General features: G+C 50.2%; 1 protein-coding gene across 4 annotated transcripts in view; it reads left to right on the forward strand.

Annotated features, from left to right (window-relative positions):
- Positions 1-13,347, forward strand: part of CHST3 (carbohydrate sulfotransferase 3) — a 42,883-nt gene extending 29,536 nt beyond the window's left edge. For 3 of the 4 annotated variants that reach the window (XM_036928741.2, XM_036928742.2, XM_036928743.2), the window contains 2 exons: positions 2,754-2,966; positions 4,210-13,345. In XM_036928741.2, the coding sequence (XP_036784636.1) occupies positions 2,827-2,966; positions 4,210-5,497 (1,428 nt within the window). In that variant the 5' untranslated portion in view covers positions 2,754-2,826 and the 3' untranslated portion in view covers positions 5,498-13,345. Of the gene's footprint in view, positions 1-2,753; positions 2,967-4,209 lie in introns of all 4 variants that reach the window. The other variant, XM_036928740.2, reaches the window with a different exon arrangement.
- The last annotated feature ends 2,329 nt before the right edge of the window (positions 13,348-15,676 follow it).

Below are 15,676 nucleotides of genomic sequence, written 5' to 3' on the forward strand. Positions count from 1 at the left end.
CACAAAAAGATATTTTCAAACTTGGAGCACACTGTCACCCAGGGATGAGGGTCCTCATGCAGAAAGGGATTGACTTTGGGACAGGGGGTTGTGCTAGAATCTGGGACTAGCAGTGCAGGAAAGGTGTGTGTGTGTGTGTGACAGTGAGGATGAATGGATGAACTGGTGGTTCAGGTTCCACTGGGCAATGCTTTATTTGCCCCAGCTTTTAAAAATATATACAGCTTCAACCATAAAACTCTTAGAAAAAAACATAGGTAAAAATCTCTTGGACATAAACATGAGCTACTTCTTCATGAACATATCTCCCTGGGCATGAGAAACAAGAGCAAAAATGAACAGGTGGGACTATATCAAGCTGAAAAGCTTCTGTACAGCAAAAGACACCATCAATAGAACAAAAAGGTATCCTACAGTATGGGAGAATATATTCATAAATGACAGATCCGATAAAGGCTTGACATCCAAAATATATAAAGAGCTCACACTCCTCAACAAACAAAAAGCAAATAATCCAATTAAAAAATGGGCAGAGGAGCTGAGCAGACAGTTCTCAAAAGAAGAAATTCAGATGGCCAACAGCCACATGAAAAGATACTCCACATCACTAGTCATCAGAGAAATGCAAATCAAAACCACAATGAGATATCACCTCACACCAGTAAGGATGGCCACCATCCAAAAGACAAACAACAACAAATGTTGGCAAGGTTGTGGAGAAAGGGGAACCCTCCTACACTGCTGGTAGGAATGTAAGCTAGTTCAACCATTGTGGAAAGCAATATGGAAGTTCTTCAAAAAGCTCAAAATAGACTTACCATTTGATGCAGGAATTCCACTTCTAGGAATTTACCCTAAGAATGCAGCAGCTCAGTTTGAAAAAGACAGATGCACCCCTATGTTTATCACAGCACTATTTACAATAGCCAAGAAATGGAAGCAACCTAAGTGTCCAGCAGTAGATGAATGGATAAAGATGTGGTACATATACGCAATGGAATATTACTCAGCCATAAGAAGAAAACAAATCCTACCATTTGCAACAACAGATGGAGCTAGAGGGTATTATGCTCAGTGAAATAAGCCAGGTGGAGAAAGACAAGTACCAAATGATTTCACTCCTCTGTGGAGTATAAGAACAAAGAAAAAATTGAAGGAACAAAACAGTAGCAGAATCACAGAACCCAAGAATGGACTAACAGTTACCAAAGGGAAAGGGACTGGGGAGGGTGGGTGGGAAGGGAGGGATAAGGGTGGGGAAAAAGAAAGGGGGCATTACGATTAGCATGTATAATGTGGGGGGAGGCATGGGGAGGGCTGTGCAACACAGAGAAGACAAGTAGTGACTCTACAGCATCTTACTACGCTGATGGACAGTGACTCCAATGGGGGTTTTGGGGGGGAATTGGTGAAGGGGGGAACCTAGTAAACATAATGTTCCTCATGTAATTGTAGATTAATGATACCAAAATAATAATTAATAAATAAATATAAATATATGTGTATGTATATATATATATATATATATATATATATATATATATATATATATATATATATACAGCTTCCACTGAGGGTCATTTATTCCTTTATCCACTCTGTCATTTAGCAGCCATGCATGAATGTCTCCTGTGTGCCTGGCCCAGTGCTAAGGGATAATAAGGTGCACGACAAACTCCCCATCCTCCACGAAGGGCTGATCAGCATTGAACAGGTCATTCCAAGTGCATTCACAGTCTCAGGTGCTAATGGAAATCTTTGTACAGTGGTCGGTCTGGGGGAGCCCTAACCTACCTGGGGGCGACTGCTCCATGAATGAGACCCAAAGGCTGGGGCCATGTGAAGGAGTCCAGTAGAATTCGTGTGCTATGATGGACTTTTTCCTTGAGTCAATTTTTTTTAATTTACACATCCCCATGGTAAGATTTCTAACAGTGCACAATGTTACACAGCAAATGTCAGACTCACCCCATCCTTCTCTTCTGACCTTACCCATCCTGTCCTTTTGTTACAAGGCCTTGTGTATCCCTGCAGTCACAGTCCATTTGTATCCAGTATCCATATTTTTCTCCCACTTAAGAACAATTTTCTTTTCAAATGGGATCATACCACATCCTAAGTTCTTGGCCTGGGACGATTTGGCACCTCCCCCCAACCCAGGGAACACGTGGCAATGTCTGGAGACTTTCCTGGTTATTTTATCTGAGCAGAGGAGGTGCTGCTGGCGTATAATGAGTGGAGGCCGGGGATGCCACTACACATCTTACAGCACACAGGACAGTCCCCACAACAGAGAATTACCTGGTCCAAAATGTCACTAGTGCCAAGGTTGAGAAACCCTACCCTGTGTATATACACTGTGTCTGCAGCTTGCTTTTATATGTGTATATATCATTATTCATGGCAGTATCTGTAGACCCACCTCCATCATTTTTTATTTAGGTGTTTGCCGTCTTTTGCTATTGCAAGATAGCTTTTGTTATTTCAACTGTAAGGAATATCCTTTTCCACATACATGCCTTTGAGTTACGTGTAAGATAAAGGACAAATTGATAGAGGTAGGATGGATGAATCAAAGGGTTCATTACATTCTGAATGACCTGATTTCAACTCTGTTTGGGGCATAGTTCATTGGGAGAGTGGGCCTGGGGTTCTGGCTGCTAAGCAGGACCTGATCCACCAGTCTGGTGGAAAAAGTCCTCTCTGTTCCTCATCTACACACAAGGGTGTCCTGACCGCCCATCTTTCTGCAGGACGAGGGTGTCCCCCACCCGAAGACAGCGAGTGATGCCCCTGAGCTGAGTGCCCACAGCCCCACCCTTCCCCATGGAGAAAGCACCTGCTTTATCCCAGGACTGCCGGGACTTTCTGCACAGTCTGAGGATGAAGAGCAAATATGCCCTTTTCCTGGCTTTTGTGGTGGTGGTTTTTGTCTTCATTGAAAAGGAAAATAAAATCATATCAAGGTGAGGGATGTAAGTTCAAGTCCTCCATATCAAGGTGGTATGGGTGGAGCAGGTTGCAGTAGGACTGTCTGTGGACCTCCTGAGGCAATCCTTCAACTAACTAGTAGTCATGCCCAGGAAGTGGGTCATGCCCACGTTCTTAGCACTGCACCAGACCTGGGCTCTGGACTCAGGCAACCTGGGTTGGAATCCTGATTCTGACCCTTTCTAGCCATGACAGCTTAGGCAAATTACATCACTTTTCTGTGTCTAAGTTCCTCTTCTCTTAAGTGTGGCTAATGATGGGGCCTGCTTTGTGGTAAAGATTAAATGAGAACATGTAAAAGCATTTAGCCCAGTGCATGTCACATAGTATTCAGTACTTGCCAGTTAATTGTTATTAATACATTTCCTGGCCTAAGATGATGCCCTGCATTAATAAGCACACACCCTATGCCATTCTGAAGTCATGGAGGAGGGTGAGCATATGGAAAGGGAGAGTCCTGCTACAGATACCCAAGTGGGCAGGGCTGTCATATGCAGCTCTCCAGGTTGTGTATTGCTCAGTTCTAGAGGTGTGCACTCACATAGGCTACACTGGGAATGCTGCCCCCTAGAGTTGGCAGTGTACCACTGTGTGGAGTGACCCTGCTGGTGGACCTACCTGCTAGACAGAAAAAATTTCTTAGCTCTGCTCTCCCTGCAAGAAAGCATCAGCCAAGATGGACAAGTTAGGAATTGGGCAGTGTAGCAGGCACTGTGCCAGCACCCCACCTGGGTTCCTCAGCATGCACTGTTCCAGTTCGTGCCTATAGGGCCTTATTGCAAGCCCCTGCAACTCTCCACCAGAGAGCTTCCTCTTCACCTGCACACTGAGAAGCCAGATATACCAGGGAGTGAGTGAATGGCTCGCTGGGAGCAAGGCTCAGCCAAGCCCAGCTGAGAGCATCACACCCCTTGGGCAAAAGAATCCTGAAGTCTGTTCTACACTTTCCCAGAATTCTCCAGTTGGATTGCTTTGCCCACAGTGGGGTAGCCTGCTCACCCTTTATGGGCTTGTTTTATTTCCTGCCCCACTTCCCTACCCCTCTCCCAATCCTTTCTGTCATCATGCCCCAAATAAACTACTTATACTCAAATTCTGCCTCTAGGGAAACCCAACTAAGCCAGGCTTTGGGTGATCGCCCTGGGAGGCTGCTCAGGGTTACACAGCGGATGGAGTCCCCTGTCAGTCACTTACCCAGATCTCCCTTTGTCCTCACAGAGTCTCAGACAAACTGAAACAGATCCCACAATCCCTGGTAGATGCCAACAGCACCGACCCAGCCCTGGTCTTGGCTGAGAATGCATCCCTCTTGTCCCTGAGTGAGCTTGATTCAGCCTTCACGCAGCTGCAGAGCCGCCTACGAAACCTCAGTCTGCAGCTGGGTGTGGAGCCAGCGGAGGAGGCCGAGCCGGACGAAGAGGGGGATCAGGAGCAACCACCGCGACCCTCTGAGTCCCCGCCCCGGCGCCACGTACTCCTCATGGCCACCACCCGCACCGGCTCCTCGTTCGTGGGCGAGTTCTTCAACCAGCAGGGAAACATCTTCTACCTCTTCGAGCCGCTGTGGCACATCGAGCGCACGGTGTCCTTCGAGCCAGGAGGTGCCAATGCCGCGGGCTCCGCCCTCGTCTACCGTGACGTGCTCAAGCAGCTCTTCCTGTGCGACCTGTACGTCCTGGAGCATTTCATCAACCCCCTGCCCGAGGACCACCTGACCCAGTTCATGTTCCGCCGGGGCTCCAGCCGCTCCCTCTGCGAGGACCCGGTCTGCACACCCTTCGTCAAAAAGGTCTTTGAGAAGTACCACTGCAAGAACCGCCGCTGTGGTCCCCTCAACGTGACGCTGGCCGCCGAGGCCTGCCGCCGCAAGGAGCACATGGCGCTCAAGGCCGTCCGCATCCGGCAGCTGGAGTTCCTGCAGCCGCTGGCCGAGGACCCCCGGCTGGACCTGCGTGTCATCCAGCTGGTGCGCGACCCCCGGGCCGTGCTGGCCTCCCGCATGGTGGCCTTCGCCGGCAAGTACGAGACCTGGAAGAAGTGGCTGGCCGAGGGCCAGGACCAGCTGAGAGAAGAGGAGGTGCAGCGGCTCAGGGGCAACTGTGAGAGCATCCGCCTATCGGCCGAGCTGGGCCTAAGGCAGCCGGCCTGGCTGCAGGACCGCTACATGCTGGTGCGCTACGAGGACGTGGCGCGCAGGCCCCTGCAGAAGGCCCGCGAGATGTACCGCTTTGCAGGCATCCCCCTGACCCCGCAGGTGGAGGACTGGATCCAAAAGAACACACAGGCGGCCCGCGATAGCAGCGGCATCTACTCCACCCAGAAGAACTCCTCGGAGCAGTTCGAGAAGTGGCGCTTCACCATGCCCTTCAAGCTGGCTCAGGTGGTGCAGGCCGCCTGCGGCCCCGCCATGCACCTCTTCGGCTACAAGTTGGCGCGGGATGCCACCTCCCTCACCAACCGCTCTGTTAGCCTGCTGGAGGAGCGTGGAACCTTCTGGGTCACGTAAGGGACCTGGGGCCACTGTGCACCCCTCCTCAGGAAAGCCCCGCCCTGCCTTCCTCACACCCAGGGCCAGCGGTGAGACAGCGCACGTGCAAGGGCCGGCCGGAAGCCTGGCAGTGAGCTGGCACCCCTCCGCTGTAGAAATAGACCCAAGCCAGCTAGCATTCCCACTGCAACCGTGGGCCCAGGGCATCTTGCTGGGAACAGGGCAGTGCCCGGTCCCCTTAAGGGTCGGCAAACCCAGACCCCAGGGCCTGAGGTCTGAGCCTGCCCACACAGGCCCGGACCTATTGACGAGTCTTTCATTTGCTCTCTCCCGCGCACACGGGCGCACACACACAAAACACATAAATGCCCCTAGACCCTGTGGGCCAGAGTCCAAATACTTAACAACCAGAAGGGGCTGTGGGCACTGACCAGTCGTAGTTGGACCTCCTGCTGTAGTCAGTGTTAACCTTTCAGTTATTAGACTTCTACACAAACCAGTGTGGAATATGGGTGGGTTGCTGGGAAGGGACCCAAAGTATCAGAGGAGGACAACTGGGGCTTACTAACCAAGTATGATTCAATATTTTCGTAAACGGGCTAGCTGTGCTGGTTAGTGATGAAATCAGCCCTATAGCACCCATATGTAAAGACAAATGCCTACATACCACATAGACAGAAAAACAGAAAAGCTCAAATCCATACAAACACACACATATATAGGCAAGCTTTCCCATTGCTTTATGATCACAGGGTTTATCTGTATCACACACCTAAAGAGGAGACTTTAATTACATGTTAAGAATTATTTGGGGAACAGAGGAAGTAAAAACTATCATGCAACATGACCCCATTCCCAACCAAATTCGGGACTAAACAGTGGATACAGAACTGCCAGGTCTGCGGCCTCTGCCCTCCTTGGATTCTCTTGGCTACCACCTCTGGCCCAATCACGTCCTTACTGCTGGCAGGCAGGATGTTTTGAAATGGCGTGGCCGACCCTCAGATGACTATAGCCCAAAGGCTCCGTTCCAGCTCAGCTGGCTGCCTGAGAGCATGTCCATATTTGAAGGCTGCCTCAGGCCTGATTGGCAGAAGCAGCTGTGGTCCCTAAAGGCAAAAGGCAGCTCACAGGTCCTGCCACTTTCAGCCAAGCCTCATGTGGGGCAGGGCACAGGAGAAAACACAGAGTGCTCTTGGGGAGAAGTCACATCAGCATACCGTCTCCCCTGAAAAGACAGGGGACAGAGGTCAGCCTCACTGTTGGTCACCATGGTTACATGGTTAGTGTCTGGAATTCCTCCTTTAGCTCTGGGAAGAATATTGCTCAACTCGGGATGGGATGGGTGTTTTCTTTGTTGTTGTTGTTTTTTTAAGTTATTTATAGTTTGGTATCTAATTTTATGGCTGTGTTTTTGGTTTTGTTGCTGTAGGAGTGCCACTTAGAACCAGTCTAGGCTTGAGGGGCCAAAGGAGTCTAGGAGGACCAGCAGGGATCTCTCTGGTTCTTGCTAGAGGGAGAGGAGGAGGTGGGGGCGCCTTCCCCGAGAACTATCAGTGCCCAGGTGGCCAAGTGGGAGCCCTCAGAGCCCCACAGTCTTTTTTGTTTGAACCCATGTGAATCTCAGAAACTACCAGCATTCTTTGCCGCTTTGTGTTCAGAAGCAGCATAAATTAGCAGCTCTCACCCCCTCCCCAAAAAGATGCCAAATTTGAACATCTCTCCCAGGGCCAAACACATTTCCTGGGGGGTGAGGGGCCAGTGACCAAGCAGCAGATGTCCCCAAAGGAGAAGCATTTCCCCACTTCCACCCCAAACTGGGAGAGTTCAGTACCACCTCAGAACTTGCAGGGAGCTGCATCCGCTCACTAAGGGCTGTTTCTGATTTCCTGGACAACCTCTCTGTCAGATGTGTCCCATTGTCAAACCCTGAGGGCTGAGTTTTGGCTTGGATAATAATGACATGAGAGAAATACAGGGTCTGAGTCCAGCTGGTGTTGCCCTGGGGAAGGGAGCAGTGTGCCCTGGCTGGAAGCTGCTGTTTGAAAAGGTGAGGACTGTAGCATCTGTGGGGTCCATTATAATCACCTTATTTGAGCTGCCGGGTCTCTACCACCATGGACGTCAACCATTCAAGGAGGTCTCCGTTCCAGGTTTTACGATCCAAGAATAAGTTGGGCAAGGAGCAGACTCCAATTTAGGGTCCAAGTGACTCCAGCTCTGAGAACTTGGGGCAGAATGGGGCCAGGATGTTTCTGGCAGGCCCAGAAGTGCTGGCCGTTTTTTTTTCCTGGCCCCACCCTGCTCCCTGCACTGTTCCCCACCTCGGGTGGTAGGGCAGGCACCTCCATCCGTGGCTCTTCCTGGGGCCCTCCCAGTGTGGATAGCAAACTTCTTCTTTCCTATGCCTCTGGGGCCAAGACCTCCACCCTTGAGCTCTGAGGACAGTACTGGGAATGGACCTTTGGGACTTCGTAAGACAGTGACAATTTGTACACTGCAAGCTGACTTTATTTATTTATTTTGTGAAAATGAAGAGACAGAAAATACCTTTACTATTTGCAGGGACTCAAAGCTGTGCCCAAATCAAGAAAGAAAATAATAATAGAAACCATTCACTCACTCCACACACAAGGACACTGGAAGATAATTCAGAATACAAGAGAGGATCAAGCCAAGAGTACAGGAGTCACGATGGCCCCAGGCCATTGTTTAAGGAGATACCTTGGTTTTCTCTTGGCAATTTGAAAATGCAACATTTAAGTCCCTTTTTGCTGAATTGCCTTTGCCCAAGTATCTGACACAACTCAAATGAATGCTGCCTTGAGGCTCAGCAATGTCTGGAGAGCCTTGGGGTTTGGAGAAGAACAGGGTGGGGGTAACTAATGACTTTATCACTGCAGGACCTGAAGTTATGCCTTTGGGGTTCTCCACTTGGAGCTGGGCTTGGGTAGGTGATCTACCCGGGGACTTGGGCTCCTCTTCCGGAGAGGCCAGCCCTGGTTCCTCTGCTCCTGATGGCTCCCCCAGGAGCCTTCCCCTCCACAGCATCCACCTGCCTAGACATGGAGCAGCTGAGGTCTTACCTCTGCTGGCTGCCAGCTACCCCAGAACAAGAGGCCTTTTCAGCAATGAGTGTTTACTCATTTTCTTTTTCTTGATGAAGACCTCTTTAGTCTGGCCTATATAAATAGTTCAGAACATTCCAGGCCTTGGTGAGACAGGGCCATGTCTAACAACCACAGGCTGTCTCCTCTGCTGCCCATTCCTGGCTTCTCCTCTGGACCTTGTTTGTAAACCTTGCAGTGGCTGTGGGCACTGGGAGGAGGGTCTTTGTTAGTAGTCGATGGGGGCAGGATTCCCGAGCCCCACAGAGAGGGGAGAAGCAGCAGATGTGCAGCTCTGGAGCATAGCCCCTGCACGTTATCCCCGAGTTGTTACTGAGGTTAAGAGACATGAGCAAAATTTCAGCCTTTTGGCCCTTTATGTGATGCACATACCTGAAAACAACTAAATGAACAGAAAAAAAGTTTAATGAAGGGTTTATTGTCTGTCTGCGAGCACTCTCAGCCTGCTACTGCTGGAAGCTGGTCTAATGGGGCAGACACTGATCCAACCCCAAGAGCAGAGGGTTCCCCCCCCCATTACAGTGGCATCTTTCTCTGCCACCTTTGCCATCTGTGCACTGATGAGATGAGTCCCAGAAGATAGAATGCTGGCCTAGACAGCAGGCAGGGAGAGCATCAGATGGCCTGGTCCTCAGCCTGAAGTTCCCTTCTGGCCCTGGGTGTCCCTCTCCCACACTGGGGCCTGCTGTGATTGACTGTAGGACCTGTCCCTTGATAGGCCCTGGATTATGAAAGCCTATCATTATGAAGCACAAGACAGAATGGCCGCGTCCCCAAGGCAGTCACTTCCACTTCATCTGCAAAGGCAGCCCCCAGGGGTACGGATTCCTGAGGCAGGGAGAGAGTGGTGGGGGAGAGATGTCTGCAGAAGCCAAGCAGGGCTTGTTGACTCATACAAACTGAAAGGAGCATCCACTGAAATCAGGAGGCATATGTTGGTGGGGCTGCTTGTGGAAATTTCTAGGATATGGTCTAGCTAGACGTCAGAGAGAAGACCAGGGTTTCCTAAATGGAGTCACATTGCCCCTCAACTGCCCTGGGTTTCAGGAATCATGGAAGCTGCTCTTTACCTCAAAAGGATGAAGCAGAATTGGCAACTTCACGTGACTTTAGAGCTTCAAGATCATTTAGTCTTGTGACCTTTGTCTGCCTGAGGGATAAATTAGTTATGTTTTCAAGGATACAGAAGGTGCCATCCTCATGGGCGTAGCTCATATCATAACCAGGTATTTTACTGGGGAAAGAAAATGACTCATGTACCCTGCTTCCTTTAACATTGGACTTGAACTGGGGGCCCCCTGAAGTCTCCACCTCATCTGTATGTTCTAGGCCAAGTTTGCCTGGTCCATGGCTTCCTCCTGGATCCTGGAAACTGTCTTTTTGCCAAGACTCAGCCCGGTGTCATGTCTCATGCCACATGGTATGGCACATTCACTTCGTGGCCATGCATGGCCATGGTGTGTACATGTGTCCACAGTGTGTATGTGTAGCATACAGCTCATTCTGCTCGGCCACGTAGCTCCAGGCCCCCTTGCCATCAATGTCACAGCTGTCCTTGCCATGCCCTTCCCTCTGCCATTCCTGGAAACGCAGGGGCTACCCTTTAGAGAGCTGGCAGTCACCACCAGTCAGGGTCTGCTTTTTGGAACAGAATGTGAACCCATCACTTGAAGGCTTACTTATTAAAATGAAAACATGCAATGAGCAAATCTGAAGTGTGTCTCTTTCTTTTGCATTTGTTCTTAGCAACAATCATAAAAATTAAAGGAAACAAAAATCAGCCGTAGGAAAGGCAGGGCCTACATGCAGCAGGGAAACCCCACCCACTCCTCAGGAGTGAAAGGCACCCCGGAAGCATGGCTAAGTGCAGGCAGCGTGCTGATGTCTGTCATGTCACCAGGATAGCAGAACCTGTGGTGACTGCTTGGAGGCGGCTGCACAAACAAAGTCTGAGATAAATGCCCAGGCATCATGGAGCAGGATCAAGAACCCTGGCTAGAGGTTCCGGGGGCCTGGGACAAGTCCCAGCTTTACTGGTCTCTGGCCCTGAGATCTTGGACAAGTCACTTCCCTTGTTTGGGCCCCAGTTTCCTTTAGAATGAGGGTATAGCCAGTGGTTTACAACCATTGTCCCAAAAACCTTGAATTAAAAATTCAAAAGTTAGCTCTCACCCAGAGCAACTGTGCATTGATCTATTTCACATGTTGAAATAGTGCCTAAGATATCATTTGGCCTTCAACAAAATCTCAAAAACAACATGAGGTTGCTAAGGACTCATTCAGCTAAGAAATTTAATGGAATCCTTTAAAATTGCAATTACATTGCTCTACCAGTCATAATAACTTTAGTTATGATTATTATTAATAAATTATTAACTACATAATAATAATATGCAAATTAGATTGAAGCCCTTTTGTCTCCTAATAGCCACCAGGAGAGAATGGTAGTTCCCCAGAGAGATGGGAGAAGGTTCATTTGGAACTAGGTAAGACAGAGCGGGTGGAGCTTTGTGGATGTGTGGCAATGGGGGACACAGGAACAGCAACCATGAAGAGGCAGGGAAGAGCTGAGCACTGGGGACAGTGGCCCCATTGGAGTGCCAGTGGGGTGGGGGTGTGGCGATGGTAAGGCATGATATGGGGTTGGGACCCTGCCCCAAAACACAGACTTGTATCTCTGCCATTTTTCCAAGGCCTTGGAAACTCAAATCATTTTCCTCTCAACCCTAAAAATATAAGAGTCAATACAATGACCTCCCAACCTGCGTGGAAGCTCGCCACCCCGCCCAGCCAGGTGACAGTGCTGTCTCCACTCTTTCAGGGACTGGATATATTTAGTTTTATTTCTAGGCTGTGTTTCCAACCACAAATGACCCCCTGGAAAAACATATTGCCCTAATTATAGAGCAGAAACGCCTGGAGACCTCCCCACCCACTCTCCCCCTCAGCCACCAGCCCAGGCCAGAGCCATCTTTCCTGTTCCCTCCCAGTCCTCTTTGGGCTCCTGAGTCTTCATCCAGTATACCCCAAGTTATCCAACCCTGGGAAGGAGACAAACCCCCCACGGGGGCTCTAAGGGAGTGCCATCGGCTGGATCCATCTCAGAAGTGGTTTGATCAGCAGCAGGGGACTGGGCCCTGTGCCATTTGCTCATGGAGATCTGCCAGGCAGGCCCAGAACTCAAGTCTCCAGCAACATGTCCCCAAGTGTGTTTGGAGGAACTGTTTGACCACCTCACTGCTCTTAGGAATTTACAGTACACATCAGCATGTTAAAGGCTCTGAGAAGTACTGCATTCTTTTGACCCAGCTTACCAAGCCTCGCTCATAACTATTTTTATGGGTGATACTCTTTCATTGTGAAAACATTTTTTTTTTTTTTTGGCCAAACAACATTTTCAAGACTATGGCATTCTACAGAACAATTTGTAGCTATCAGAAACCTGCATGTGTAAGTAAATCTGACTACAAGTCACAAGAAGGTGATAGTGAAGAGGCTGGGGAGAAGCCCAGGGTCAGGGTTCAGGGCCCCATTCCCACAGAACTGCAGGGCAGGACAAGAGTTGGCCTGTGGAGATGGCAGCAGCCTCAGGATCCCCGTGGGTCACAGTTTACAGCCCCAAGGCATCTGTGCTGCTGTCATAAAACCTGGTTGCCTGAAACCCTTGGTCCTTGGCTTCCTCAACTCAACCCACACCTGGAATACCTCTGTGGCATTACCTCAAAGATGTAGTGACCCCCAAAGGGAGTGGAGATCCTGGGGAACCAGGCCAAGCATAACACCACAGGATACTATTGATCTGAGAAACTGGAGTTTGGGGGTGATTCCTAAAGGAGCCAATTCTGAAACAGCAGGACATAGGTTACCTACAGTAAACACGTTCCCTGGAGATGTAATTCTCTAATAGCTAGTAAACCCTGTGCTAAATGCTGCTCTGCAGTTTACTGGAAGAACAAGCGAGTAGTAAAGGCTCAGCAGGATAAGCTTGCCCAGGAAAGTCAGAATGAGAGAACAAAGGGAGGGAGGCGGGGAGAGGGAGAGTGACACCAAGGAGGTGGCACTCTCACGAGGGTGGCGGAGGAGGACAGCCAAGGTGCTGAAAAGCATACCCCAGAGGATTGCCACGGCGTCCAAGAATTAGGGGTTGTGCAAGGTCAGGCCAGGCCCACGTGCACACATAGCCCTGCATACCTCTGGCCATAGCCCAAATCTACCCTGTGGATGTGTGGCCCACTCAGCGTCTGGTTTTGTTTCTGACAATTGGCATCAGAGGCCAACACTTAAAAATTAAGGAGTTTGATATAAAAACCAAATTCTGCTTCATCTTGAAAATCAGTGTCTTGGTTTGAACTATAATTAAAGTTGATGCTGAGACCAGGGTTTGAGAGCAAAGGGCTTATGTGGGAGCTGCAGACAGCCCAGCAGGGGAGAAGCGGAGGGAGACAGCCAGCAAAGGGCACCCTGTTAAGCCAGCTGCCACCTTGGGCAATTGGAGCAGAATCTCTCCAGGAAACAGTATCAGGCTCCTGCCTTGGTATTATCCCACCTGAGCAAGGGGTGAGGTGAGTCCACGTGGACTATTCCTACACCAACCCTTGTCAGCTTTTGGCTGAAGGCTGCTCTTGGTGAGTATTAATTCCCCAGCACAGCCCTGCTAGAGCAGCATTCCAGAATTCTGGAAAAGGCTGTCAGTCCCAGAGACGAAGATACAGGCAAATGGAAGTTTCCAGAGCACTGTGCGTTTCCAGAGTAAGGTGTGAGGGTTGGGGTGGGGGTGGGGTGTCTGTCAGCACCTGCTCCCTGGGGTGATTGGTCCCCTGGAGCTCTCATTCCCACAGTACCAGTGGCTGCAGCTAGAGGGCTGCGGCCCCTTCGGCGGGGTGGGGGTGGGGCACTTTCCTTCGGTCTCCCCAGTGCTGATGCAGCATTTATCACAGCACTTGCCCTCATGTTTTACCTCCAGCATAGGCATCTTCTCCGTGAACCCACAGCAATCCAGGGTGAGGCAGCAACAAGCCAAGAGGGTGGTCCATTCCGGTAGTGCCCCAAGCCCTAGCGACTTCACCCTCCAGCTTGAGGTCCTGGCGGCATGCTGGGGTCTGAGTTGGCTTTCCCAGCAATGCCCATCCTGGACCCCTTAACACTTACACCTGGGGAATGAGGTGATAGTCTAGAAACTATGGGCTCTGCCTCACTCTGCCTGGTCAGAGCACAACAGAACCTCCCCTCCTTCACCATCTCCTTCTGCACCCACCTGGATTTCTCCTGCCCACCCCTACCTGAGAGCAGCTGCTGCCTACCTGAGCAGGTGGCCAGAATAAGCAGTGAGGAAGAAGACAGGTGGCTTTACCCACCTGGAGGGGGGCTTGGGCCAGCCTGCATCCAGTCTGTACCAGAGCTGCCCTCCCTGGAAAGTTTTCACCTTCTATCTCTCTGATGCGCAGAGTGGGTGATGCCCACGTGTGGGCCACACAAGCCCTTGGGCATGCCGTTGTGATGATCAGTGTGGCAGTCCCCAGGGCTTGGTTCAAACGCCTCCCTGTTCTTTCTCCCCCAGGAAAGCTCAATAGAGTGATCTAGGAGACAGCGTGTGCGAAGGCCTGGAGAAAGAAGAGGACTTGGAGAGTGTGGGGCCTGAGACACAGTTTGCTCCGGCTGAGACAGCTTGGCACAGCAGGCTGGAGAGGAGAGCTGGGCCTGAAAGTGCAGGAGTGGGGCTGCTAAGCCACGCTAAGAGGAGACTGGACTTGATCCTTAGAACTATAGGGAGCCATGGAAGGGAGGAGGAAAGCAGAGTGGCCTGCTCTGATCAACTGTACCCCATTTTACAGATGAGAAGAGTGAGGCATAGAGTGCTGACATGACTGGCAGTGTTAGGATGTGAATCCATGTCTCATCCTCACAGACCTTTCCGTCCCAATCTTTGCATCGGGTCTCCCTTTTGATCTTTTGAGACCCCACAGATACTGTAAATGCCAAGAAGGCACAAGCCCAGAACCAAAAGCTTCCTTCTGGGGTTACACAGAACAAGTCCAACCCCTCCCCTGTGTGCCAGCTTTTCAAAGTCCACCTGTGAGTCTACTCTGCTTCAGGCTTGAATAGCAACAATGTCCTGGCTGGGTAGCTTTGGACCAGGGAACTGCCCTCTCTGAACCTTGGGTTATTCACATGTAAAATGGGGATAATAGCAATGTGAAGGACGGGGATGTATGCAGGCTACCTGGCTCATGGTGAGCCCTGAATAAACAGTGGCTGCTGTTACTTGAGGCCCTTTACCCCATGTCTGCTCTCTTCTGGACACCTCTCAGTTAAACTGAGAACCAACAAATATTTTGAAGGCTGGAAGAGAGGGCCAATTAGAGTTTATAATGAACCTAGACCCAAAGAGAATGAGTCCCTCATCATCTGTCCCAGGCAGTCAGGCTGCACCCTGCAGGACAAACCCTGATAACCAGACCTGAACTTGAAGGACAGACCCTGAGATGCCCCCTGGAGCAACTCCCAGAGTTTAGATGAGGAAGAACTAACCCTCTCTTTCCTTTTGGAAGTTTTCATTAATTCCACTTCTGTGTTTTAATAATCTCTTTCCCCTAATTTGATATTGATTTCTTTAAGCAGTTTCCTTTCTAGGAAAAAAGTGCTCTCTGCCTTCTGTCCGTGTGGGTGGAGAGACTGACACTACAAACCAAGATCTGGGTTTAAATCAAGTCATCCAAAACTTTTACCTGATGGACGGTGTTTCTCCCCATGCTCCCGGCCCCTGAGGGATCGGTTGGCCACATGCATCCCACTTGGCTGGGGAGCAGAGGAGCGGAGGATCAGCGGAGAAGACTTGTCAAAACTTGCCCGTGGATGGAGGGATCCAGAGAACCCACTACAGGGAGACGCTCCTGACGTCTCACTTCTAAATGTCAGGGCCTTTCTCTTTCTCTTTCATGGGTGATTAAGCCTCAGTGAAAGCCTTCAGCATTCACGTTGCCTCCTACTGCTCCTGACACAGCACAAGTGATAACTGACCAAATGAATGAATGGTGATGAAGTTTAAGAAGCACTTGGAATACACACTTCC

Source organism: Manis pentadactyla, chromosome 8 (assembly GCF_030020395.1).
Source record: "Manis pentadactyla isolate mManPen7 chromosome 8, mManPen7.hap1, whole genome shotgun sequence".
Classification (NCBI taxonomy): domain Eukaryota; kingdom Metazoa; phylum Chordata; class Mammalia; order Pholidota; family Manidae; genus Manis; species Manis pentadactyla.